A 25,890-nucleotide genomic window follows, 5' to 3' on the forward strand; every position below is an offset into this window, starting at 1 on the left:
GAAGGGTACTAAACAACATTCAGTGACATTAAAAGAACGGCTTGTTTATAGCTAAGTCCATATGGTCAAAATTAAATGATTTAATAATATAGTAATAACTATAACTTATAACAATAACTTATTTCACTAGTAAATTTGACAATAACTTTGAATGCACCGTGAGGCTACCAGTTTTAAGTGTGTTGTTTTTCCGACAATGGCAGCTGCAGACTGTTAACGTCCTGCTGTGGGAATCCTCTCCAGTGAAATTCAGTCACACTTTACACTGTTTAGCTGTCAGCATTTTAATCATGTTTGTTGTAACAGTAGGATGTTAGTTGCTGTTGAGTGTAGTGCTAACTAGTGTCAAGTGCAGCGATGCAGAACTGTTGCCTCTAATGTCCATTATAGGAGCATCAGAGAGCAGCACAGGCATATCAGTGGCACCAGAATGAGGCACCCAAATCTGCGTTTCTATTTGGTCCGGTAGATGCTGTCGTACCCAACCCTAGTTGTGAGCCAGAAGGCAAAGTTCTCGATCTCCCAGTCTGTTTCAGTTTCTACCTATGGTCATGAAGGCTGGGTAATGACTGGAGCCAGTTGAGGTGGTTTGGGCATCTGGTAAGGATGCCACACCACAGGATCCCCCAGTGAGACATCTGGTAAGGATGCCCATAAGGGGCATGAAGTCATTGCTGGCTAATGTGGCTCAGGAAAGGGAAGTTTGGGGTCCCCTGCTGAAGCTGCTCCCCCCCCGACCCCGGATAAGCAGATGGCGATGCATGATCTATCAAATGTTAAACTATGTCTATATTTTCTAATACACTTATAACTAGCTGGATACTTTAATTTGATGAATGGCTCATTAATGATCAACTGCAGTCATTCGTTGTCTGACATTTCTATGTATGCAGTTTGTTGACTTTGTTTAACTTCAATTTGAATTTCTTTCCACAGATGACATCAGTCTTTCCGTTTGCTTTGTTGCTCTGTTTGTCCAGCAGACTGTTGACTGCTTATGTAAGTACACTCTTAAAGGAATACGCCACCGTTTGTTGAAATTGGGTTATTCACCGTCTCCTCTATATTTATAGAGGTGGGCAAACGCATTTTTGTCTCAGTGCATGCATTGTCTTAGTCCGGCGGTGCCGTGGCTAGCTTAGCTTAGAGTAATGAATGGAATCCTTTGTTGCCGTTAGCATGTCGTGAGTAAAAGTCACCCAACAACAACAAATTTGCACATACATGTACATATACAGTACATGTATGTGTACTACTTAGGTCTGTTTACAATAAACATTTGTATAGACAATGCATGGTGTTTTGTATATCTGTTTCAGTTATCATGGTTTTGAATGTCACTCATGTTCAGAAACTAACAGTTTTCAGCCAGAAGATAGTGGAACTTGAAGCCAGAATATCGACTCTCCTCCAGATCAAGGCAAGTGAAGAGTTCCTCGACTCCATTATCATTGGAAGTTCCCCCCACACACACACTGATGGATGTTTTGATTCCACTGTGCCCTGCAATACTCTCACCCCACCACACACTAATACAACCTCTGTCCCTGCTGTCTCTCCTCGGCTTCTGCCGAGGACCCAGCCAGCTCTGCTGACCAGCTCCACTCCACACCAGCCTGAGCCATGGCGTGTAAGCAAGCACCAGAGCAGGCGGTCAGGACAACGCTCAGCCCCAGCCCAACCCCTACGACTAGAAAACCGCTACAGCATTCTGACGAACGACGAGGAGTTCCCTTCTCTGCCACGTCCCCACGCAGCTCATCCTGGTCCATCCACACAGTCGACGCGCCCATTGAGGGCGGACTCTCCCCCTCGGACTCATCAATCTCCACGCTGGTCATCGGAAGCTCCATGGTAAGGGATCTCCACATTCCCCGTTACCCAGCGGTCCCTCAAGGTCTACTGCTTCCCGGTGCCAAGGTCCGTGACATCCAGCACAAACTTCCGGCATCCTCGCCCGTCACTCCAAGGTCGACAACATCATCGTGCATGTGGGCACAAACGACATCAGAGAGAGACGGTCGATAGCACTCCAGGAAGACTTCACCAGTCTCATCACCATCCTGATGGGCACAGGTAAGCGGATTGTCATCTCTGGGCCTCTACCTACCTACAGGAAGGGTGCGGAGATGGTCCAGACTGTTCTGGCTCCACACCTGGCTGGAACCACTCTGCACTTCCCTGGGCCTTCCCTATGTCGACAACTTCAACTTGTTCTGGGAGATGCCCAACCTGCTGAAGCGTGATGGTCTCCACCCAAACCGACACGGAGCCAGGCTGCTATCTGACAACATAACGACCACACTGACAGAAGGCAAGTATTGACATTATGTTGAAAATATCACAGATTCATGTCCCCCAGGTATTGATCCTGATAGCACTATACAAGTGGATGGATCTGAAAATGTTTTCTGTAGGATAACATGTAGTACTAGTATTACTCCAGTAACATGTGGTACTAGTACTATTCCAGTAATTATCAACAACAGACCACACAAAGTGGTGAATAGAGGGGCAACACTTAACAACCTAATTGGAATTAAAACTACCACAGCAATGATAGAAAAGGATAGGAAAATTAGATGTGGATTACTAAATATCAGATCTTTGTCTTCTAAAGCAGTACTCGTAAATGAATTGATATCTGATAATCAAATTGATCTATTCTGTCTTACTGAAACCTGGCTGGGCCATGAAGAATATGTTAGTCTAAATGAAGCCACCCCTCCCAGTCATATTAATACTCAAATTCCTAGAGGCTCAGGCCGAGGAGGGGAGTTGCAGCCATATTTGATTCAAGCCTGTTAATTAACCCTAAACCCAAACTAAATTATAACTCTTTTGAAAGCCTTGTTCTTAATCTTCAACATCCAACACGGAAATCAGTACAGCCAATTATATTTGTTGTTGTCTACCGAGCTCCAGGTCCGTATTCTGAATTTTTATCTGAATTCTCAGAGTTTTTATCATGTGTAGTCCTTAAATCAGACAAAGTACTTATTGTTGGTGATTTTAATATCCATGTGGACGTTGACAGCAATAGCCTTACTACTGCTTTCAACTCATTACTGGATTCAATCGGTTTCAGTCAGAGTGTGCACAAGGCGACGCACTGTTTTAACCACACCCTCGACCTTGTGCTGGCATATGGTATTGAAATTGAGTATTTAATAATATTTCCGCAGAATCTGGTATTATCAGATCATTTTTTAATTACTTTTGAATTCTTGCTACCTGACCATACTAAACCAGATAGCAGCTTCTACACTAGATGCCTATCTGACAGTGCTATAGCTAAATTTAAGGAAAATATTCCTACAGCATTCCAGTCTATGTCGTGCCTTAGCATAACAGAGGACCTCTATGTTAACCTCAGTCCCTCTCAAATTGATACATTTGTAGACGGTGCTACGACTTGCCTATGGACGACCTTAGACTCTGTCGCTCCTCTCAAAAAGAAGACGATAAAGCAAAGGAAATTAGCTCCTTGGTATAACTCCCAAACTCGCAAATTAAAACAAATCTCACGAAACATCGAAAGTAAGTGGCGCTCCACCAAAGTGGAGGAATCCCGTTTGGAATGGCAAGACAGTCTGAAAACCTATAGGAAGGCCCTAAGAAAGGCCAGATCAGACTATTACTCATCATTAAAAGAAGAAAACAAGAACAACCCAAGGTTTCTTTTCAGCACTGTAGCCAGGCTGACAGATAGCCACAGCTCTACTGAGCCATCTATTCCTCTAGCTCTGAGTAGTGATGACTTCATGAGCTTCTTTAATGATAAAATTATAACAATTAGAGATAAAATTCATCACCTTTTGCCCTTAACTTCTAACAGTTCATCTTTAAATGCAGGACCGCTAGAAAGAACGACGACTCCCGACATATACTTGGACTGCTTTTATCCTATAGACCTTCAACAATTAATGTTAAAGATATCCTCAGCTAAGCCGTCTACCTGTCTCTTAGACCCCATCCCAACGAGGCTACTCAAAGAAGCGTTACCCGTGGTAAACACTTCATTATTAGATATGATCAACATGTCCTTACTAACAGGTTATGTACCGCAGTCATTTAAAATTGCTGTGATAAAACCTCTTCTGAAAAAACCCACCCTAGATCCTGAGGTCTTAGCAAACTATAGACCTATATCTAACCTTCCCTTTCTATCCAAGATCCTTGAGAAGGTGGTTGCTAATCAGTTATGTGATTTTCTACATAGCAACAGTCTATTTGATGATTTTCAATCAGGATTTAGAAAGAATCATAGCACAGAGACGGCACTGGTGAAAATTACTAACGACCTTCTAACTGCTGCAGACAAAGGACTTGTCTCCATTCTTGTTCTACTAGATCTTAGTGCTGCATTTGACACTATTGACCATACTATCCTGTTACAGAGGCTGGAACACTTAGTTGGCATTAAAGGAATCGCACTAAGCTGGTTTAAGTCCTATTTCTCTGAACGATCCCAGTTTGTTAATGTTAATGATAAACCCTCCAAGCACGCTAAAGTTAGCCATGGCGTTCCTCAAGGCTCAGTGCTTGGACCAATTCTATTTTCCTTATATATGCTTCCTCTAGGTAATATTATTAGGAAACACTCGATTAACTATCACTGTTACGCAGACGATACCCAATTATATCTGTCAATTAAGCCAGATGAAAGTGGTCAGTTAGCAAGACTTCAAACGTGTATTGAGGATATAAAATCCTGGATGACCCACAATTTCCTGATGTTAAACTCAGACAAAACTGAAGTTATTGTGATAGGACCAACGCACCGCCGAACTTCGTTTTCGAAAGATATAGTTACTCTGGATGGTATTACCCTGGCCTCCAGCACTGCTGTCAGAAATCTAGGAGTTATTTTTGATCAGGATATATCCTTCAACGCCCACTTAAAACAAACCTCAAGAATAGCCTTTTTCCATCTTCGTAACATTGCCAAAATTAGGAATATCCTGTCTCAAAACGATGCTGAAAAACTAGTCCATGCATTCGTTACTTCTAGACTAGATTACTGCAATTCCTTATTATCAGGTTGCCCAAATAAGTCCATTAAGACTCTCCAACTGATCCAGAATGCTGCAGCACGTGTTCTGACGAGAACTAAGAGAAGAGATCATATTTCTCCTGTATTAGCTTCTCTGCATTGGCTTCCAGTGAAATATAGGATTGAATTTAAAATCCTCCTCCTGACTTACAAAGCTCTAAATGGTCAAGCACCATCATACTTAGAAGAGCTCATAGTACCTTATTGTCCCACTAGAGCACTGCGCTCCCAGAATGCGGGGCTACTTATGGTTCCTAGAGTCTCTGGAAGTAGACTGGGGGCCAGGGCCTTCAGCTATCAGGCTCCAGTATTATGGAACCAGCTCCCAGTCGGGGTTCGAGAGGCAGACACCGTTACCACATTTAAGAGTAAACTGAAAACCCTCCTCTTTGATAAAGCTTATAGTTAGGGACGAGGAGTTGAAGAGTCCACCTAACCCGGCCCACTGCTTCTCCTCGTAGTCATCAGTTTTTTCTATACTGTATAATTAATAATCGAGCGAGAGTAGAGGGAGGCAGGCCAGTACAGCCCGATCCGGTTGGGGGGAGTTCTAGCCCGACCAGGCACCTCTCTTTAACCTGCCTCTCTTAAGTTATGCTATTACAATTCTAGACTGCCGGGGAGGCTGTTCCTCCCTAAGATACACTGAGCTGCTCTCTCATCTCTACTTGTTACTTTTGTATGCATCCTGTCCCAGAAATGCTTGTTACTAATCTAGCTCTGGGGAGTTTACTCCCCCGGAGTCCTTATGTTTCTTCTTCTTATGATTCTCTGCATTTCCCGGCCGCATCCTGCTGCGTCCTGCTGCATCCGCAGCCTCCACCCGTGCTCTGCAGCGCCACGTTACATCCCGCAACGCCCTGCTGTGATGTTCATACGCACAGAGTAGTCAGGATCCGGTATAGGAGACTGCACTACTCAGTATGACACGATGTGCCCTGCTATGACATGAACTTCCACGATAACCTTCGAAGTCATTGTGACTTCTAATGTGACTGTTATCACCACTGTTCATCACGCCCCCAACCGGCCCATCAGACACCGCCTACCAAGAGTCTGGGTCTGCTGAGGTTTCTTCCTAAAAGGGAGTTTTTTCTTGCCACTGTCGCAATAGCCACTGCTAATGCTTGCTCTTGAGGGAATTACTGTAATTGTTGGGGTTTTGGAATTTATAGAGTGTGGTCTAGACCTACTCTATCTGTAAAGTGTCTCGAGATAACTTTTGTTATGATTTGATACTATAAATAAAATTGAATTGAATTGAATTGAATTGAATGGTTAGTCTCTGTGGTTGTTGTAACCACTACTTCAGTTAAATAATATGTGCTTAAGTAATAAGAAAAAAAGTGTTATGTTGGCATGTTTCTATTTGCTTTTATGAAAGATACATGATAGGACTTCTCACAAAATGATTAACTTACTGTGGGATTAATAAAGAGTCAAATAAAGATAAAAATCTTATCTTAATACATCTCAGTTAGACCCCCAAATGTTAATTCAACCTTGAATTGCCCAAATATGACTTGACCAATTAAAGTAAATGGGCAAAACATTATATAACAATTTAGCTTTATTGGCCAGAATAAAAACAAGAAATTAGTCAGTACAAAAATTTACCAGAAATATACAATTGAAAACAGGGAAGGAATAGTGCAATATCAGTGTAGTCTGAGATTTGAATATTTAAATATGAATGTAGTACAAGGCAGTTCAGTGCAATGGCAATAATATTAACAATATTGGAATAGTAAAATATACATGAGGTAGATAACAGTTAAAAAAAAGGCACTAAAATGTATAAAAAAGTGTAGGCTGAGATTTAAATATTGACATATGAATGTAGTGCAAGGCAGTTCAGGGCAATGGCAAAAAAAGGCACAAATGTATGAAACTCAAAACACTTAGCAAAAAAAGTTGCAAATGGCAACCAAAACAAATAAAAACTACAGCTTCTCAACGATCTTTTCAAGGAGGGACAAGAACCGCTCTGTCGTGGCCTTGTTCTTGGCCTCACTCTCCTCGTGGCGCCTCTGCTCCTTATTTGACTCCTCAGTGAGGAAATCCAGGATGGGATTTCTCTTTCTTCTCTTTCTGGTTGAGGGACTTGGCAGTGGTGAACTGCTGGCTGCAGAGCTGCTAGCTGGGGATGAGGGCTCACCAGTCGCCTAAAGTAACAAGATAGATCTTGATTTACAATCCATGTCATGTGGAAATGATATGGGTGTGTATATACACACACACTACAATAAGAACATGTTCGGCTATTCCAGACCACAAAATGTACTGCATTAAAATACCGTGAGAATTGGCGTGGGATCAACATAACAGGATGCCACCAACACAGGAGGGTCAACTGAGGGCCTGGCAACTAAACCCTTGTGCATGTCGTAAAATTGCCAGGTTGCAGCGGTCACTTCCCCCCTGTCCGTACCTGACCCTGTTCTGGGAGTTCTTAGTTCCTGGAAGGACACACAACACACACTAAAATCATGCCTACAACCATACTGTATGCATTCATTACGTCATATTGAGATTGAAGATGCAGATATTTTTTCTTTAACAGAACATCACACACCTTGTGTTTTTGTTTAACATTCTCCCACTTCTTTGCTGCCTGCTGGCACTGTCACTATTCCCTCCAAACCCATTTCTTTCACCAGCGTCCTGTATCATAACAAACAACAATGTACATGAACAGGAATGAATTACAAATTATTACAATACAGTAACAGTTATAAATATACAGTACCAATACAATAATGAATGTAGGACTCACTCCCATAGTTGTTTTGCAGCATATTTTGATTTTAGAAACTTTGGTTCCTTTTCAGTCCGAAAGAGGACCAGCTGCCGGGTTTCCTCTGGTGTCCCTGTGCAATACAGGATGGTAAATGTACAGTAAAACGACAAAATAATATTTAGGTCTCCCATTCACCACAACAAAGCACATAGCTAGTGGCTACGTCTCCCCCCCTGTATACATGCATGGAGTCCATTCAAATGAAATGCGAGACTGTTGTGCAAATCAGCAATGTAACGTTAGCATAACAAACTAGCAATTTTTAAAAACGTTTCAATTAAGAACATGGTTGAAACTATATATGTACAGGACTGTGTAGAGCACAAAACAACACAGTCGTAATTTTTAAATCAATTCTTTAAGCCGAGAATACTTTATGTACTATGTAATACTTTTATTTATGGGTCTCTCTGGTCGACCTGGCTGCCATGTTCCTCGTTGCGCAATGTATGAATGACCCTGGCTGCCCCAAGTGAGCTTGCGTCCTTACTTGGTCGGAAGGGCCCTCCCCCTAGGCCCTATCCCTTGATAAAGACGAGTATTGGGATACCACTAGCTCTCACGTGAACGTGCACAACAAGGGTTAAGACAAAGGGTTAGGGTTAAGGGGAGGATTGGGATTCAGCCTTAATCTGCATTGCTACTTTTACTCGTTGTGAGCATGCAGGCCACAAGAAGTAATTAGGTTTTGTTTTTGTTGTTGTTGGGTCACTTTTACTCACAACATGCTACACGGTCACAAAGGATTCCATTTATTACTCTAAGCTAGCCACGGCACCGCCGGACTAAGACAATGCATGCACTAAGACAAAAATGCGTTTGCCCACCTCTATAAATATAGAGGAGACGGTGAATAACCCAATTTCAACAAATGGTGGCGTATTCCTTTAAGAAATAAGTCATTTAAAATGGAAATTTGGTGTGTAACTAAAATAAAAATAAATGTTTTGTTATTATAAACAGGTACTACTAAACTGTTTACAATCTTGTATCAATGTTTGCCCTGTTCAGCAGATGTTTTTGCATATATAGACACAAATGCTTGTATAATGATGCTAATTACTCAAGTTTATTTACTTCCTGGTTGTGCTGTTTTGGAGCACATTAAAGTCAACTGCACAATTGTTAATTCTTAAAATTGCTGCTGATAAGCCTCAGCTTTCCATTTTTTGTTAATAATAGTTGCACATAAATTGACATTTTTGTGATCACAGTGTTGTGAAGAAAGTAAAATCTCCTGCCCAGGGGCCCGTTTCAGAAAGCAGGTTTAGTGAAAACTCTGAGTTTGTTAACCTTGAGATGAGGGAAACTCTGGGTTTTCCGTTCCAGAAAGAGAGGTAACTTAACCTCGGAGTCAGTTACTATGGTAACTGAGTCTGTGAACCTATCCTGGTCGGGATCAGGTTTTCTTCAAGAAACCTCGAGTTTCTCTCATTCTCCTCCCTCTCAGAGGGAGGAGAAACTCATTTCCTCATTCATTCATTCAGTCTGTATCAGGCACATTTTAATGCAGTTTGTTATCTGCATGAATAACAAAACGTATTGGTTTATGTTAGGCAGACTATAAAACGTTTTTTTCTCAAACATGTCATGTCCTTTTGTCGACAATCCCGTTGATGAAAAAGCTGTATTAATTCACAGAGAGTTTAAGTCGGGAGATGATACTAAGTCCCGACTATAGATGTATTTTCATTTCCACATAACTGATTTCAGAGGTATTTTTTATCACAGTCCATTAGATATGTAGATACCTTATCCGTCCTCATATCACTAACATCAACCATCGTGGACAGGCTGTAACATCCCAGCAGATTCTTTGTGTCGCATTACATTTTTTGCAAACAGCAGTTTTCTTTACAACAGTGTAGCGGACCATACTGTAATAGTAAAGCCACTGTATGCAGAGCAATCAGAAAAGTGTGACTTGCTCTGAAACGTTTTTTAAACGTTTTTGTAGTGTTCCCTGGACAGTAGAGCCATTAAAAAGAAATAAATGATTATACATTAAAGTTCTGTTAATGATCATGGTGCTGCAGCCTCAGAATGGGGTAAGAAGAAATTAATACACTGTTAATGCGTACGCATTGACTTGAGGAGGAATTTTCTCCCACACCAATTCTCTCTCAGCAGCCGCTGTCTTGCTTTTTTAACGAAATACATATTCAAACTCGCTTTGTGCACATGAGTATTTCCGCCGACCCGTTTGTTTGTGGTTGTTACCATGGTGAATCGTAGAATCATGGCTCCATTCATACTGCCTTTTGTGCACGCGCGTAACCCTGAGTGAACCTACTCCAAGTTGATTGAACCAACTCAAATCAGCTGTCAGAGTTTCCATCTCAGGGTAAATCAACTCAGAGATCAGGGTTAGACTCAGAGTTTGTTAAACCTCCTACCTGGAACGGACCCCTGGTCAGAACAGCATCTCTGACTCTTTGGGTTGCTCTGATTGTAGTCTTGAATTAACAGCTCTATGTCCACAGCGCTGCAGAAGAACAATCCATAAATGACCAGTTGTCGATATAGACTAGACTGATTATTTTTGGCTTGTCTGTTCATACAGGGGCATGCTTCCTGCCCTCCTGGTTGGAGACAGTCTGGCTGTCGCTGTTTCGCTTTCTACATGCCGGCAAAACCCTGGCTCGATGCAGAGGTACAGCAGTTCCATCCATGATAACACATGTATGCTGAATACCAGTGTACTCTAATACTTTACTACAGTAAAACTACTAATACCATATCTTTAGAAAAAAGATCAAACTCTCCCGAGACATGAACACCCGTGATACCGATGATACTTACATACTTTTATTGAAGTAACATTTTCAATGCAGATTTACTGTAACAGAGTATTTTTACAGTGTAGTATTTTTTTGACGTAAAGGATCTGAATACTTCTTCCACACCACATAAGTATTACAATGTGCCCTGTGACTGTAAAACTGCCCTGAGATCTGTTAATAATGTGATTATGTTTTTGTTTCTTTTTAACTGTTTTAAACTGATGATATTGTCTACGTTAGAACTTCTGCCAGACTGCTGGTGGGAATCTGGCTTCCATCCACTCAGATGCGGAACATGGATTCATCAAAGACTTCATTAAACAAGTGACTGGTACAGACAGACCTGCCTGGATCGGAGGCTTTGACTCAGTGCAGGTGAGACTTTTGTCATAACACAGGAACTGATGTCGCTCGTCTCTCAGCCTGTTCTCATGAAGCATTCGTACATATAGCTGTCAAAAGTAAAACTCTTTAATTTGGAATTTGAATCTGTAATCTGTATGTATTCCACGTATTTATTACTGTCAGCAGAACATTGACTGCTGCTGTATGAGAGCGTGAAGATCCTGAGTAGATTTTTCTAACCCTAACTAGTTGTTTTGGTTTTTCTAAACTTAACTGTTGTAGCTGCATGACGCTCACTTTTCTCAGCTAAACTCAACTGCAACGCTGAAAGAACCGTTTCCTTGCGGTGCTCTGTACCCGGCTCATAGTCACCTTTTGTCGGCTAAATGTATCTGTAATGACCGCTTACCTTATCTGTCATGTGACATCATACATATTGTTGTGCATAAGTTTTCATACGATATCATACGAACCCGTTCGTGAGAATGGGTTGCATCTGTCGAGTTGTTGTAGAAAACAAGGAGGATCCTCTTGTGGCCTGAATGAGTATCACAACAACAAGAACTCCTGATTTCACTTTGACTTTAAACCAATCTTTCTCCTCCAGGAGGGTACGTGGATGTGGACTGATGGATCCAACTTCAACTATCAAAGCTGGGCTGGGGGGGAGCCTAACAACGCCGGTGGAGCGGAGAACTGTCTTGTGATGAACTACAAAGGTAACAAAAACATTTAATGCATCTGTTGCAGTCTTAAATATAAAAGTGAGACATTAAATGTAATCAGTTACATTGGTTGTAAACTCTCTACAGAAAACTGGAACGACGTGGGTTGTACCAACCTGGCTTCTTTCGTGTGCTCGAAGAACCTGTATGTGTAACTCTACCACACCATCATGATGCCTCTCCAGCTCATCTATAATCTCTATCATTGTTTCACTTTCAGTTGGTTCAGCAGACAGAAACAGCTCTCTGCTGACAGATGACTCACTTTCACTTGTTTATTATCTGAAGAGTTAGAGAACAGTTCACATTTGGGTTTAAAATTAGACAGAAACTGGCTCACTGAGCTGGACAAAAATAAATCAGTAATTGGACTTTTAATCTACAGTAAATAACACAAAATGAAATACAGAAAACATTTGAATACTCGCATATCTTTTCCATTTTAGTTTACTGAATATTATCTGTTATGAACAGCGCCTCCTCATCTGATAAAATATTAACACAATAATTAGATTTCTCTCTGAGAGTTATTGTTCAGATCGATACAACTGTCATGTGTGTATGCTAAATATGAAGTTCCCTCAAGCAGATGTTAGCTTAGCATAAAGACTGGAATCAGGGGGAAACAGCTAGCTTAGCCTAGCATAAAGACTGGAAACAGCTAGAATGAATCCGTCCAAACGTAAACCTTTCAGACATGAGTGGTGATGATCTTTTTATCCAAAATGTCCAGATAGAAAATAAAAGTGTATATTTTGTCAGAACTTTCTGTGATACAAGAGGAGAATGCAACTATAATAACACTTCATAACTATTAATAATTAATATAGTCCACTGGTTTAATTAACTGGTTACTTTTTATTCTTAAAACTGATGTGTTGTGTTCTTTATTCAGCTGATTCCCTTTACTATATAATCAACTAAGCATTCAAAAATAAAAACAAAACATTGTCACAAAAACAGTGTCTGGTCCTGTTGTTGTTTTCTAAAAGGGACAAATCATGAATATTTACCCTGGGGGTTTGAACTCCCAACCTTTGGGTCTAAAGACCTGATCAGCTCTCAGTGAGGTATTGGCCAGGTGATGACACAGCTGGCTTCATGACATGAAATAGACAATGTGCAGGACTGCTTCAAAATGTTGATATTGAAATACTGTCACTAATTTCACTTGGTCTAGTAAGGTCTGTTATTTATTTTATTAAGTTAACCCTGATCAATGGAATTGCAAAGTAAAATCAGGATTATATATATATATATATATATATATATATATATATATATATATATATATATATATAAAATACTGTCACTATCAAAATTAATGAAGCACTAGTAAGTTATCTGAAGTGTACTTCAGTCCAAATATTGAGGTACTTGTACTTTACTTGAGTCTTTTCTTTTCATGCCACTTTCTACTTCTACTCCGCTACATTTCAAAGAGAAATATTGTACTTTTTACTTCACTACATTCAACTGTCACAGCTTTAATAACTAGTTACTCTACCCATTAGGATTCCTGCACACAAAACATATGTAGTTTATGAAATATAATGTTTTATTCTAAAGTAAACGAGCCAACAATATATTGGCCTACAAGTCAGCTGAGATGATTAGACCATTAAAGACACAACTGGTTGGGTCCTTTACACGTTCTACAATGGGAGGATTCTTCTTTACTTTTAATACTTCAAGTAGATTTTCACGATGATACATAACATCGACGGATTGTGTAAAAAAGCTATGGCAGTGTGGGGCAGTGTCTACAGTTGTTTTTCAGCTCATTTGTTTTACATTGTATTGCTTTGTACCTTCTCTCGGAAGGGAGGGGTGAAAGCAGGCATTGTCCAGAGTGGGATAGGTGGGATGGGTCGGCCAGTGTAGATGTCCTGCAGATGGTGGTAGTGAGGTCCCGATGACTGCAGATGCTGCTGATCCTCTGTGCATCTTCCGTACTACACTGTGCAGGAGTAGGTAAGTGTAGTGGAAATCTGAACAGAAACACTTTGAAATGAAGAGGATTTGAGACAAAGTGTCCTTTAGTCTGGTTTTAATACATATATGCAAGTATGGAGCGAAAGTTCAGCGCAGCGAACATAGCTCAGCAACAGAAGTTTCAACTTACATTCAGTATAGAAACCCAGTTTATATATCATTAAAGTCTGTCTGGTTTGAGTCTACAAGGAATATTTCAGTTATAATAATCAAAGTTATTCCCCTTATATGTTGAAAAATATACTTTTCATACATCTGAGGCCGATCAGGCCATATGCAAAGGTCAATAATATGTCTTGTTGGCAGATTGAAAAAATCTGTGTCATAAGTCACCATTTATAATAAACGTGACTTTCCCTATTATTTATCCTATCACTGAACTGCCACGTTTAGCACAAGTTCACCTAAAGTACAGCCACTGCCATGTCGCAAGTTCATATAACCACATACACACAGACACAAATTAAAAAGTAATATCTGCACATAAGTTTCACTTAGTAAATGCATTAGTTAATTTTCCATTACAGTTAGGAGGCTCTCAATGGTGGCACCATAAAAGTTCACCAGCAGCTGCTGTGGAAGGTGTTTAAGCTTCCTAAGGAAGTAAAGTCTTTGCTGGGCCTTCTTCACCTGGCAGAAATGTCAGCAGACCATGTGAGGTCTACCGTGGTGTAGGCTCGCATTGCCAGAGGCAAAAAAAAGCATATGTAGTGGACGCTAACCAAGGAGGGTAAGCTTTGCTTCAGAACTTGAACCTCCTATGGCGCCATTTTGATGCTACAAAGCGATTCCTTCCCGTTAGCATCCCATTGACTCCCATTCATTTTGACGCCACTTTAACAGAGAATAACTTTACATCTGAAGCGTTTAAAGACTCTATTTGTCTATTGTTTATTTCTAAAGAAACACGACAATGTATAAAAGGCTCCATTACCTTGTATCTCACGTTATGGCTCCGTAGCAAACGCTTTTATAAAAATAGGCTAACGATTGGGTCATAACCACGAGACTTACTGTCACACAGTAGAGGAATTACCGTATAGTACAGGAGAAGCTCACAGGCAGTTTGGACTTCCATTAGCTGTTTAGGTTTAATTACTAATGTTAACTAGCATGTTAGTGATCAGTAATTACTAATGTTAACTAGCATGTTAGTGATCAGTAATTACTAATGTTAACTAGCATGTTAGTGATCAGTAATTACTAATGTTAACTAGCATGTTAGTGATCAGTAATTAGCCTGTGTCTATGTTATCTCCTTACATATACCTACACTCTCCGTCTCTGTAAGATTGGGAATGATTGAGATTTCTCTCTCACAGCTACCAGAAGACTTCACACTTTCAGACACGTTGCTCACGTCACATTTACGTCTTCAAGCTCAGTTGGAGGCTGCTCAGTAACACTCAGCCAGCACCGGGAAAGAGACTTCTGATATCCTCCACTGGTCTCGTACAGAGACACGGGGTCTGGTGGTCCATTATCCATCTATCGCTGCTCAAATGAGAGCATTATGTCATACTGTCTCTGTGTGTGGTTTTTGAGCTGCACTGTGGCACAGAGAAAAAAGCTCCAGGGGGTCATAAAGGCAGCACAGAAAATCATAGGCTGCCCTCTCCCCTCTCTGGAAGAACTTCACAGCTCCCACTGCCTCAGAAAGGCCAAAACCATCTTACAGGACTCGTCACACCCTGGTCACACACTGTGCCTCAGGCAGGAGATACAGATCCATGAAATCAAGAACAAACAGACTACATAACAGCTTTTATCTAACAGCCATAAGTGCATTGAATAATGCTGCTAAATTATAGTTCCTATAATTCATTGTAGTTCCTACAACTAATCTACCTCAATAGGGCTATTATGCAATTTTTAAATGTGGATGCCTGTATGAGTGTCTCCCATGTGTTTTTTAGCATTAATATAATATGTTTGCAGTAGTAGCCTTTTTTACTATGTATTTGTTATTTATTATGGTATATATTACCTCATAGATGTTTGGCACTGACAAGGACTGCACTTAATTTCGTTGTATCTGCTAAAATGACAATAAAGATATTCTATTCAATTCAATTCTATTATATTCCATTCTATTCTATATACTGTCTATGGTTACATAGCAGCCTCCCGTTTCTTCTGCAATGCTGCAGTTGGCCAGTAGGGGGCGCTGTGAGCTCACACTCACACCCAAGCAACAGGAAATGCCGGATGGCTCAGCTGTGGTGACGACAGGTTAAAAGAAAGTAACACATCCATGAGTAACGTTACAGCTCGGAGCTGCATTTTGTTTTCTGTTTTCCGTTAAAGCACCGCGATGGCTGGCACCGCGCTAAAGAGACTCATGGCCGAGTACAAACGTGAGTGAACGTGACACCACCCTTCAGCCTTCAGCCAACGGGAAAACTTATAACGTTAGCGAACACACGCTAAGCTAACAGTCCCGCGAGCGCCTGTTGTCCACTTGCACCAAACTCCATTCAATAATCCGCTGATTTAGTGGTTTCTTTGCTCCTCGGCAGTGACGCTCATGTATTTCAACATAGATTAAACGTATAATAAAGAGGTTGAAATGTACCTTAAATTCGGCATTATGTCCATACACCCAGTAGCATTAACAGCGGTAAAATAACACATTATATAAGTTGTTTTTGTAGCTCTGAAGCGCTCCAGAATCTTCCTCGTAGACGCGTATTATGCAATTTAAAAAAACTACGATGGCGACCTAGTTCCGAAACACAGGTTAATTTAGCACAAACAGAGAGAAGTTAAGATGTTAGTTTCTATGCCGAATTAAAGATTAGAGCTCTTAAAGGTGCCAGGAAACCTTAGAGCTACATTGACCATGTTGACTGTTTGTTACACTCTGATTATCCTATTTTCGACAGTATTGTGAATGGAGTTTGGTGCAACTGGAGAATACTGCGGCTAGCCTTACCTTACTGTGGTAATAATATGTAGTAATGTTGTAACGGACTGGTGATTTATATATTGGTAATATAACATTAATAATATTGTTGTTGTGATGTCAGTGTGTGTTTGTTAGCTTGTAGTATACGGTTAGCATGTTAGCACATATGCTAATGTTTACACCAGCGGTGGAAGAAGTATTCAGATCCTTTACTTGGCTAAGACAAAGTACTAACACTACATCGTAAAAATACTATCTTACAGTAAACGTACTGCAGTGAAAATGTTACTTCAGTAAAAGTCTGTAAATATTATCAGGAACATGTACTAAAGTATTAAAAATAAAGAAATAAGTAAATGTAGCCTAGCCTACTTAGTTAGCTAAATTCCAACACTGCATGAAGCTAACGTGTGTGTCTGTCTGTCTGTCTGTCTGTGTGTATGTGTATCTGTGTGTGTGTGTGTGTGTGTCTGTCTGTGTGTGTGTTTGTATCTCTGTGTGTGTGTGTATGTGTATCTCTCTCTGTGTGTGTGTGTGTGTGTGTGTGTGTGTGTGTGTATTTTCAGAGCTGACCCTGAACCCACCAGAGGGGATTGTAGCAGGTGAGACTTCCCGAGCTGTTCATGTGTGTTTTATGGAGAAATTACTTATTAGAGAGATACTTTATTGATCACCAAGGAAGAACATTTATTTATTTACGACACATTATTCATTCACAAAGAAAATTGGCATCATTAAAGGTTGGATTTTTCCTAAATCTTTTAATTAAGGCATTAAGATGAATGTCCAAAAAAGATGATTTCTTTTTTTTTTTTATTCCTCTTGTTAGTCAACTTTAGCATGGGTGTATTCACTTCTGCTTAGCACTGTCTGTGGTGTTAGATTTAAACATAGATGGTGAACAGACCCAAAAGGACTACAAAGACACGTAAAACGACTCAAAATAGATGCAAAAGTGACATGAAATGACTACAGAAGTTCCAAAAGAATCCTCAACGAGACGCTTAACGACTGAAAACATACTCACACGATTCCTAACAATCCAAAAACCATCACAAAGACACAAAGAAGTTACATAAAAGAAACGTAAAAGGACTAAAGAATAGATGCATAACCACTGCAGAAAGAGGCTGATTGGCTGGTGGTGTGTCTGCAGGTCCGGCCAATGAGGAGAACTTCTTCGAATGGGAGGCTCTCATCATGTGAGTACACATAACGGAACAACAGCATTAATACATTTCTCATTCCCCCTGCTCTGGCATTTCCCCCCTCTCATTCCTCCTGCTCTGGTGGAATGAGAGGGGGGAAATATGTAATTGTGGCAATGTAAATGTAGACTGAGACTGTGGTTCTGTGCTGCGTTGGTGTGGCGTTCACTGCCCATGAGAGAATCTGACCCTATTGTGTGTGTGTGTGTGTGTGTGTGTGTGTGTGTGTGTGTGTGTGTGTGTGTGTGTGTGTGTGTGTGTGTGTTTCAGGGGTCCCCAGGACACGTGTTTTGAAGGTGGAGTGTTTCCGGCCGTCCTCAGCTTCCCGTCCGACTATCCTCTCAGTCCTCCCAAGATGAGGTTCACCTGCGACATGTTCCACCCCAACAGTGAGTCCACACGCAGCGTTCACCTCACCTTTCACCTGAGACATGTTTGTCCACACACCTTTCACCTGAGACATGTTCGTCCACACACCTTTCACCTGAGACATGTTTGTCCACACACCTTTCACCTGAGACATGTTTGTCCACACACCTTTCACCTGAGACATGTTCGTTCACACACCTTTCACCTGAGACATGTTCGTTCACACACCTTTCACCTGAGACATGTTCGTTCACACACCTTTCACCTGAGACATGTTCATGAGTCTCACACACCTTTCACCTGAGACATCCACACACCTTTCACCTGAGACATGTTCGTCCACACACCTTTCACCTGAGACATGTTCGTCCACACACCTTTCACCCTGAGACATGTTCGTCCACACACCTTTCACCTGAGACATGTTCGTCCACACACCTTTCACCTGAGACATGTTCGTTCACACACCTTTCACTTGAGACATGTTTGTTCACACACCTTTCACCTGAGACATGTTCGTCCACACACCTTTCACCTGAGACATGTTCGTCCACACACCTTTCACCTGAGACATGCAGCGTTCACACACCTTTCATCTGAGACATGTTCGTCCACACACCTTTCACTTGAGACATGTTTGTCCACGCAGCGTTCACACACCTTTCACCTAGGACTGCTCGATTATTTAACCCGATTACTCATTAACATTTGGATATAATGGATAGTGTCCAGGGTATAATCTATTAGTGTCCTTTATATCACAGAAAGAGTCTTTGGATCAGAATAACATCTGTTTTACTACTGTTACAGATATCACACATAACATTACAAAGCTAATGACCAGCTCCACACACATAACATAATCTCACATCACATGTTCACTCACTATGACCACTACTACTGGCATTACTAAACACTGGGCCAATATATCATCACATGTTCACTCACTATGACCTCTACTACTGGCATTACTAAACATTGGGCCAATATATCATCACATGTTCACTCACTATGACCACTAATACTGTCACTACTAAACACTGGGCCAATATATCATCACATGTTCATTCACTATGACCTCTACTACTGGCATTACTAAACATTGGGCCAATATATCATCACATGTTCACTCACTATGACCTCTACTACTGGCATTACTAAACATTGGGCCAATATATCATCACATGTTCACTCACTATGACCTCTACTACTGGCATTACTAAACATTGGGACAATATATCATCACATGTTCATTCACTATGACCTCTACTACTGGCATTACTAAACATTGGGCCAATATATCATCACATGTTCACTCACTATGACTACTACTACTGGCATTACTAAACATTGGGCCAATATATCATCACATGTTCACTCACTATGACTACTACTACTGGCATTACTAAACATTGGACCAATATATAATCACATGTTCACTCACTATGACCACTAATACTGGCATTACTAAACATTGGGCCAATATATCATCACATGTTCACTCACTATGACCTCTACTACTGGCATTACTAAACACTGGGCCAATATATCATCACATGTTCACTCACTATGACCACTACTACTGGCATTACTAAACATTGGGCCAAAATATCATCACATGTTCACTCACTATGACCACTACTACTACTGGCATTACTAAACATTGGGCCAATATATCATCACATGTCCACTCACTATGACCTCTACTACTGGCATTACTAAACACTGGGCCAATATATCATCACATGTCCACTCACTATGACCTCTACTACTGGCATTACTAAACACTGGGCCAATATATCATCACATGTTCACTCACTATGACCACTAATACTGGCATTACTAAACACTGGGCCAATATATCATCACATGTTCACTCACTATGACCAATAATAATGGCATTACTAAACACTGGGCCAATATATCATCACATGTCCACTCACTATGACCTCTACTAATGGCATTACTAAACACTGGGCCAATATATCATCACATGTTCACTCACTATGACCTCTACTACTGGCATTACTAAACATTGGGCCAATATATCATCACATGTTCACTCACTATGACTACTACTACTGGCATTACTAAACATTGGACCAATATATCATCACATGTTCACTCACTATGACCTCTACTACTGGCATTACTAAACATTGGGCCAATATATCATCACATGTTCATTCACTATGACCACTAATACTGGCATTACTAAACATTGGGCCAATATATCATCACATGTTCACTCACTATGACCTCTACTACTGGCATTACTAAACATTGGGCCAATATATCATCACATGTTCACTCACTATGACTACTACTACTGGCATTACTAAACATTGGGCCAATATATCATCACATGTTCACTCACTATGACTACTACTACTGGCATTACTAAACATTGGACCAATATATCATCACATGTTCACTCACTATGACTACTACTACTGGCATTACTAAACATTGGACCAATATATCATCACATGTTCACTCACTATGACCACTAATACTGGCATTACTAAACATTGGGCCAATATATCATCACATGTTCACTCACTATGACCTCTACTACTGGCATTACTAAACACTGGGCCAATATATCATCACATGTTCACTCACTATGACCACTAATACTGTCACTACTAAACACTGGGCCAATATATCATCACATGTTCACTCACTATGACCACTACTACTGGCATTACTAAACATTGGGCCAAAATATCATCACATGTTCACTCACTATGACCACTACTACTGGCATTACTAAACATTGGGCCAAAATATCATCACATGTTCACTCACTATGACCACTAATACTGTCACTACTAAACACTGGGCCAATATATCATCACATGTTCACTCACTATGACCACTACTACTGGCATTACTAAACATTGGGCCAATATATCATCACATGTTCACTCACTATGACCACTACTACTGGCATTACTAAACATTGGGCCAATATATCATCACATGTTCACTCACTATGACTACTAATACTGGCATTACTAAACACTGGGCCAATATATCATCACATGTTCACTCACTATGACCACTACTACTGGCATTACTAAACATTGGGCCAATATATCATCACATGTTCACTCACTATGACCACTAATACTGGCATTACTAAACACTGGGCCAATATATCATCACATGTTCACTCACTATGACCACTAATACTGGCATTACTAAACACTGGGCCAATATATCATCACATGTTCACTCACTATGACCACTAATACTGGCATTACTAAACACTGGGCCAATATATCATCACATGTCCACTCACTATGACCTCTACTACTGGCATTACTAAACACTGGGCCAATATATCATCACATGTTCACTCACTATGACCTCTACTACTGGCATTACTAAACATTGGGCCAATATATCATCACATGTTCACTCACTATGACCACTACTACTGGCATTACTAAACATTGGGCCAATATATCATCACATGTTCACTCACTATGACTACTACTACTGGCATTACTAAACATTGGACCAATATATCATCACATGTTCACTCACTATGACCTCTACTACTGGCATTACTAAACATTGGGCCAATATATCATCACATGTTCATTCACTATGACCACTAATACTGGCATTACTAAACATTGGGCCAATATATCATCACATGTTCACTCACTATGACCACTACTACTGGCATTACTAAACATTGGGCCAATATATCATCACATGTTCACTCACTATGACTACTACTACTGGCATTACTAAACATTGGGCCAATATATCATCACATGTTCACTCACTATGACTACTACTACTGGCATTACTAAACATTGGACCAATATATCATCACATGTTCACTCACTATGACCACTACTACTGGCATTACTAAACATTGGGCCAATATATCATCACATGTTCACTCACTATGACCACTAATACTGGCATTACTAAACATTGGGCCAATATATCATCACATGTTCACTCACTATGACCTCTACTACTGGCATTACTAAACACTGGGCCAATATATCATCACATGTTCACTCACTATGACCACTAATACTGTCACTACTAAACACTGGGCCAATATATCATCACATGTTCACTCACTATGACCACTACTACTGGCATTACTAAACATTGGGCCAAAATATCATCACATGTTCACTCACTATGACCACTACTACTGGCATTACTAAACATTGGGCCAAAATATCATCACATGTTCACTCACTATGACCACTAATACTGTCACTACTAAACACTGGGCCAATATATCATCACATGTTCACTCACTATGACCACTACTACTGGCATTACTAAACATTGGGCCAATATATCATCACATGTTCACTCACTATGACCACTACTACTGGCATTACTAAACATTGGGCCAATATATCATCACATGTTCACTCACTATGACTACTAATACTGGCATTACTAAACACTGGGCCAATATATCATCACATGTTCACTCACTATGACCACTACTACTGGCATTACTAAACATTGGGCCAATATATCATCACATGTCCACTCACTATGACTACTACTACTGGCATTACTAAACATTGGGCCAATATATCATCACATGTTCACTCACTATGACCACTAATACTGGCATTACTAAACACTGGGCCAATATATCATCACATGTTCACTCACTATGACCACTACTACTGGCATTACTAAACATTGGGCCAATATATCATCACATATCCACTCACTATGACCTCTACTACTGGCATTACTAAACACTGGGCCAATATATCATCACATGTCCACTCACTATGACCTCTACTACTGGCATTACTAAACACTGGGCCAATATATCATCACATGTTCACTCACTATGACCACTAATACTGGCATTACTAAACACTGGGCCAATATATCATCACATGTTCACTCACTATGACCACTACTACTGGCATTACTAAACATTGGGCCAATATATCATCACATGTTCACTCACTATGACTACTACTACTGGCATTACTAAACATTGGGCCAATATATCATCACATGTTCACTCACTATGACCACTAATACTGGCATTACTAAACACTGGGCCAATATATCATCACATGTTCACTCACTATGACCACTACTACTGGCATTACTAAACATTGGGCCAATATATCATCACATGTCCACTCACTATGACCTCTACTACTGGCATTACTAAACACTGGGCCAATATATCATCACATGTCCACTCACTATGACCTCTACTACTGGCATTACTAAACACTGGGCCAATATATCATCACATGTTCACTCACTATGACCACTAATACTGGCATTACTAAACACTGGGCCAATATATCATCACATGTTCACTCACTATGACCAATAATAATGGCATTACTAAACACTGGGCCAATATATCATCACATGTTCACTCACTATGACCTCTACTAATGGCATTACTAAACATGCGGCCAATATATCATCACATGTTCACTCACTATGACCACTACTACTGGCATTACTAAACATTGGGCCAATATATCATCACATGTTCACTCACTATGACTACTACTACTGGCATTACTAAACATTGGGCAAATATATCATCACATGTTCACTTACTATGACCACTAATACTGGCATTACTAAACACTGGGCCAATATATCATCACATTTCACTCACTATGACCACTACTACTGGCATTACTAAACATTGGGCCAATATATCATCACATGTTCACTCACTATGACCACTACTACTGGCATTACTAAACACTGGGCCAATATATCATCACATGTTCACTCACTATGACCTCTACTACTGGCATTACTAAACACTGGGCCAATATATCATCACATGTTCACTCACTATGACCACTACTACTGGCATTACTAAACACTGGGCCAATATATCATCACATGTTCACTCACTATGACCACTAATACTGGCATTACTAAACATTGGGCCAATATATCATCACATGTTCACTCACTATGACTACTACTACTGGCATTACTAAACATTGGGCCAATATATCATCACATGTTCACTTACTATGACCACTAATACTGGCATTACTAAACACTGGGCCAATATATCATCACAATTTCACTCACTATGACCACTACTACTGGCATTACTAAACATTGGGCCAATATATCATCACATATCCACTCACTATGACCTCTACTACTGGCATTACTAAACACTGGGCCAATATATCATCACATGTCCACTCACTATGACCTCTACTACTGGCATTACTAAACACTGGGCCAATATATCATCACATGTTCACTCACTATGACCACTAATACTGGCATTACTAAACACTGGGCCAATATATCATCACATGTTCACTCACTAACTACTACTGGCATTACTAAACATTGGGCCAATATATCATCACATGTTCACTCACTATGACCACTACTACTGGCATTACTAAACACTGGGCCAATATATCATCACATGTTCACCACTATGACCACTATGACCACTACTACTGGCATTACTAAACATTGGGCCAAATATCATCATCACTACATGGCATTTAAACACAATATATCATCACATGTTCACTGACCACTACTACTGGCATTACTAAACACTGGGCCAATATATCATCACATGTTCACTCACTATGACCACTAATACTGGCATTACTAAACATTGGGCCAATATATCATCACATGTTCACTCACTAACAGATCTCATCTTAACCCGGTGAGTTTACCAGAGAGACCTGCAGTCACTCTGAGAGTCCTGGCATCACGTTGTCGGTGAACTCATTCAGACTTCCTGTTTCCGCTTTGTCGCGCGCCGCTGAAAAAAGAAGAGCCGTGCGCGACCTCGGCTCGAGCGCCATAAATCAGACGCGCCGGCCGGATGTGACGACATTTTGACGTCACGATGTCGCGCGGCACCTTGGATGCATGCGCAACCAGATGTTCGAAAAGTTTGAATATTCTGTGTTTTTGTTTTTTTTTAGAGGGAATATTCGAACGTCATTTTTGATCAATTTTGACAGCCCTAGTGCGGATGCGCGTGTCATTCAGAACACAAGACAAAATAAGAGTGTTCTTGCAAAACAGATAATGGCAAAAATAATCGTTTTTTTTCTCGATTATGCTATTTTGGTGATCGTTGGGAGCCGAAATTGAAATCGAAATTCAGCTAATTGCAGTTTTACTTTCACCTGCGACATGTTCCACGCCAACAGTGGGTCCACGCAGCGTTAGGGCTGCTCGACTATGGAGAAATTAGGAAAGAAAACGATTATTTCGGTCAGTATTGAAATCACGATAATTTAACACGATTAATCGTTGACTTCTGGCAAGATGTTCTAATTATTGAACTGTGTGCGTGTGTGTGTGCATTTATGTATGTGTGTCTGTCTGTGTGTGTGTGTGTGTGTGTGTGTGTGTGTGTGTGTGTGTTTTTGTGTGTGTGTGTCTGTGTGTCTTTGTGAGTGTGTGTGTCTGTCTGTCTGTGTGTGTGTGTGTGTGTTCATTCATCTGTGTATCAATGTGTGTGTCTGTCTCTCTGTGTGTGTGTGTGTCTGTCAGTCTGTGTGTGTATCTGTGTGTGTGTGTGTCTCTGTGTCTTTGTGTGTGTGTGTGTGTGTGTGTGTGTGTGTTCATCTGTATGTGTGTGTGTGTGTGTGTTCATCTGTATGTGTGTGTGTGTGTGTGTGTTCATCTGAATGTGTGTGTGTGTGT

At 40.5% G+C, this 25,890-nt stretch overlaps 3 protein-coding genes across 3 annotated transcripts in view; all 3 read left to right on the top strand.

The window, feature by feature from the left end:
• Positions 1-25,890, top strand: part of LOC114564684 (galactose-specific lectin nattectin-like) — a 225,297-nt gene that overhangs the window by 21,045 nt on the left and 178,362 nt on the right. The gene's annotated exons all lie outside the window — the stretch shown is intronic.
• On the top strand, positions 937-11,864 carry LOC114564300 (ladderlectin-like). The gene is made up of 5 exons (XM_028591559.1): positions 937-999; positions 10,420-10,509; positions 10,880-11,014; positions 11,592-11,703; positions 11,797-11,864. Exons 1-5 carry the CDS (start codon positions 937-939, stop codon positions 11,862-11,864), a joined length of 468 nt encoding a protein of 155 aa, XP_028447360.1.
• Positions 15,885-25,890, top strand: part of ube2g2 (ubiquitin-conjugating enzyme E2G 2 (UBC7 homolog, yeast)) — a 21,313-nt gene continuing 11,307 nt past the window's right edge. The window contains exons 1-4 of the mRNA XM_028592173.1: positions 15,885-16,061; positions 17,179-17,214; positions 17,769-17,814; positions 18,091-18,209. Of these exons, the coding sequence (XP_028447974.1) occupies positions 16,019-16,061; positions 17,179-17,214; positions 17,769-17,814; positions 18,091-18,209 (244 nt within the window). The 5' untranslated portion in view covers positions 15,885-16,018. The remainder of the gene's footprint in view (positions 16,062-17,178; positions 17,215-17,768; positions 17,815-18,090; positions 18,210-25,890) is intronic.

The sequence above is a fragment of the Perca flavescens genome, chromosome 11 (assembly GCF_004354835.1).
Source record: "Perca flavescens isolate YP-PL-M2 chromosome 11, PFLA_1.0, whole genome shotgun sequence".
Lineage (NCBI taxonomy): Eukaryota > Metazoa > Chordata > Actinopteri > Perciformes > Percidae > Perca > Perca flavescens.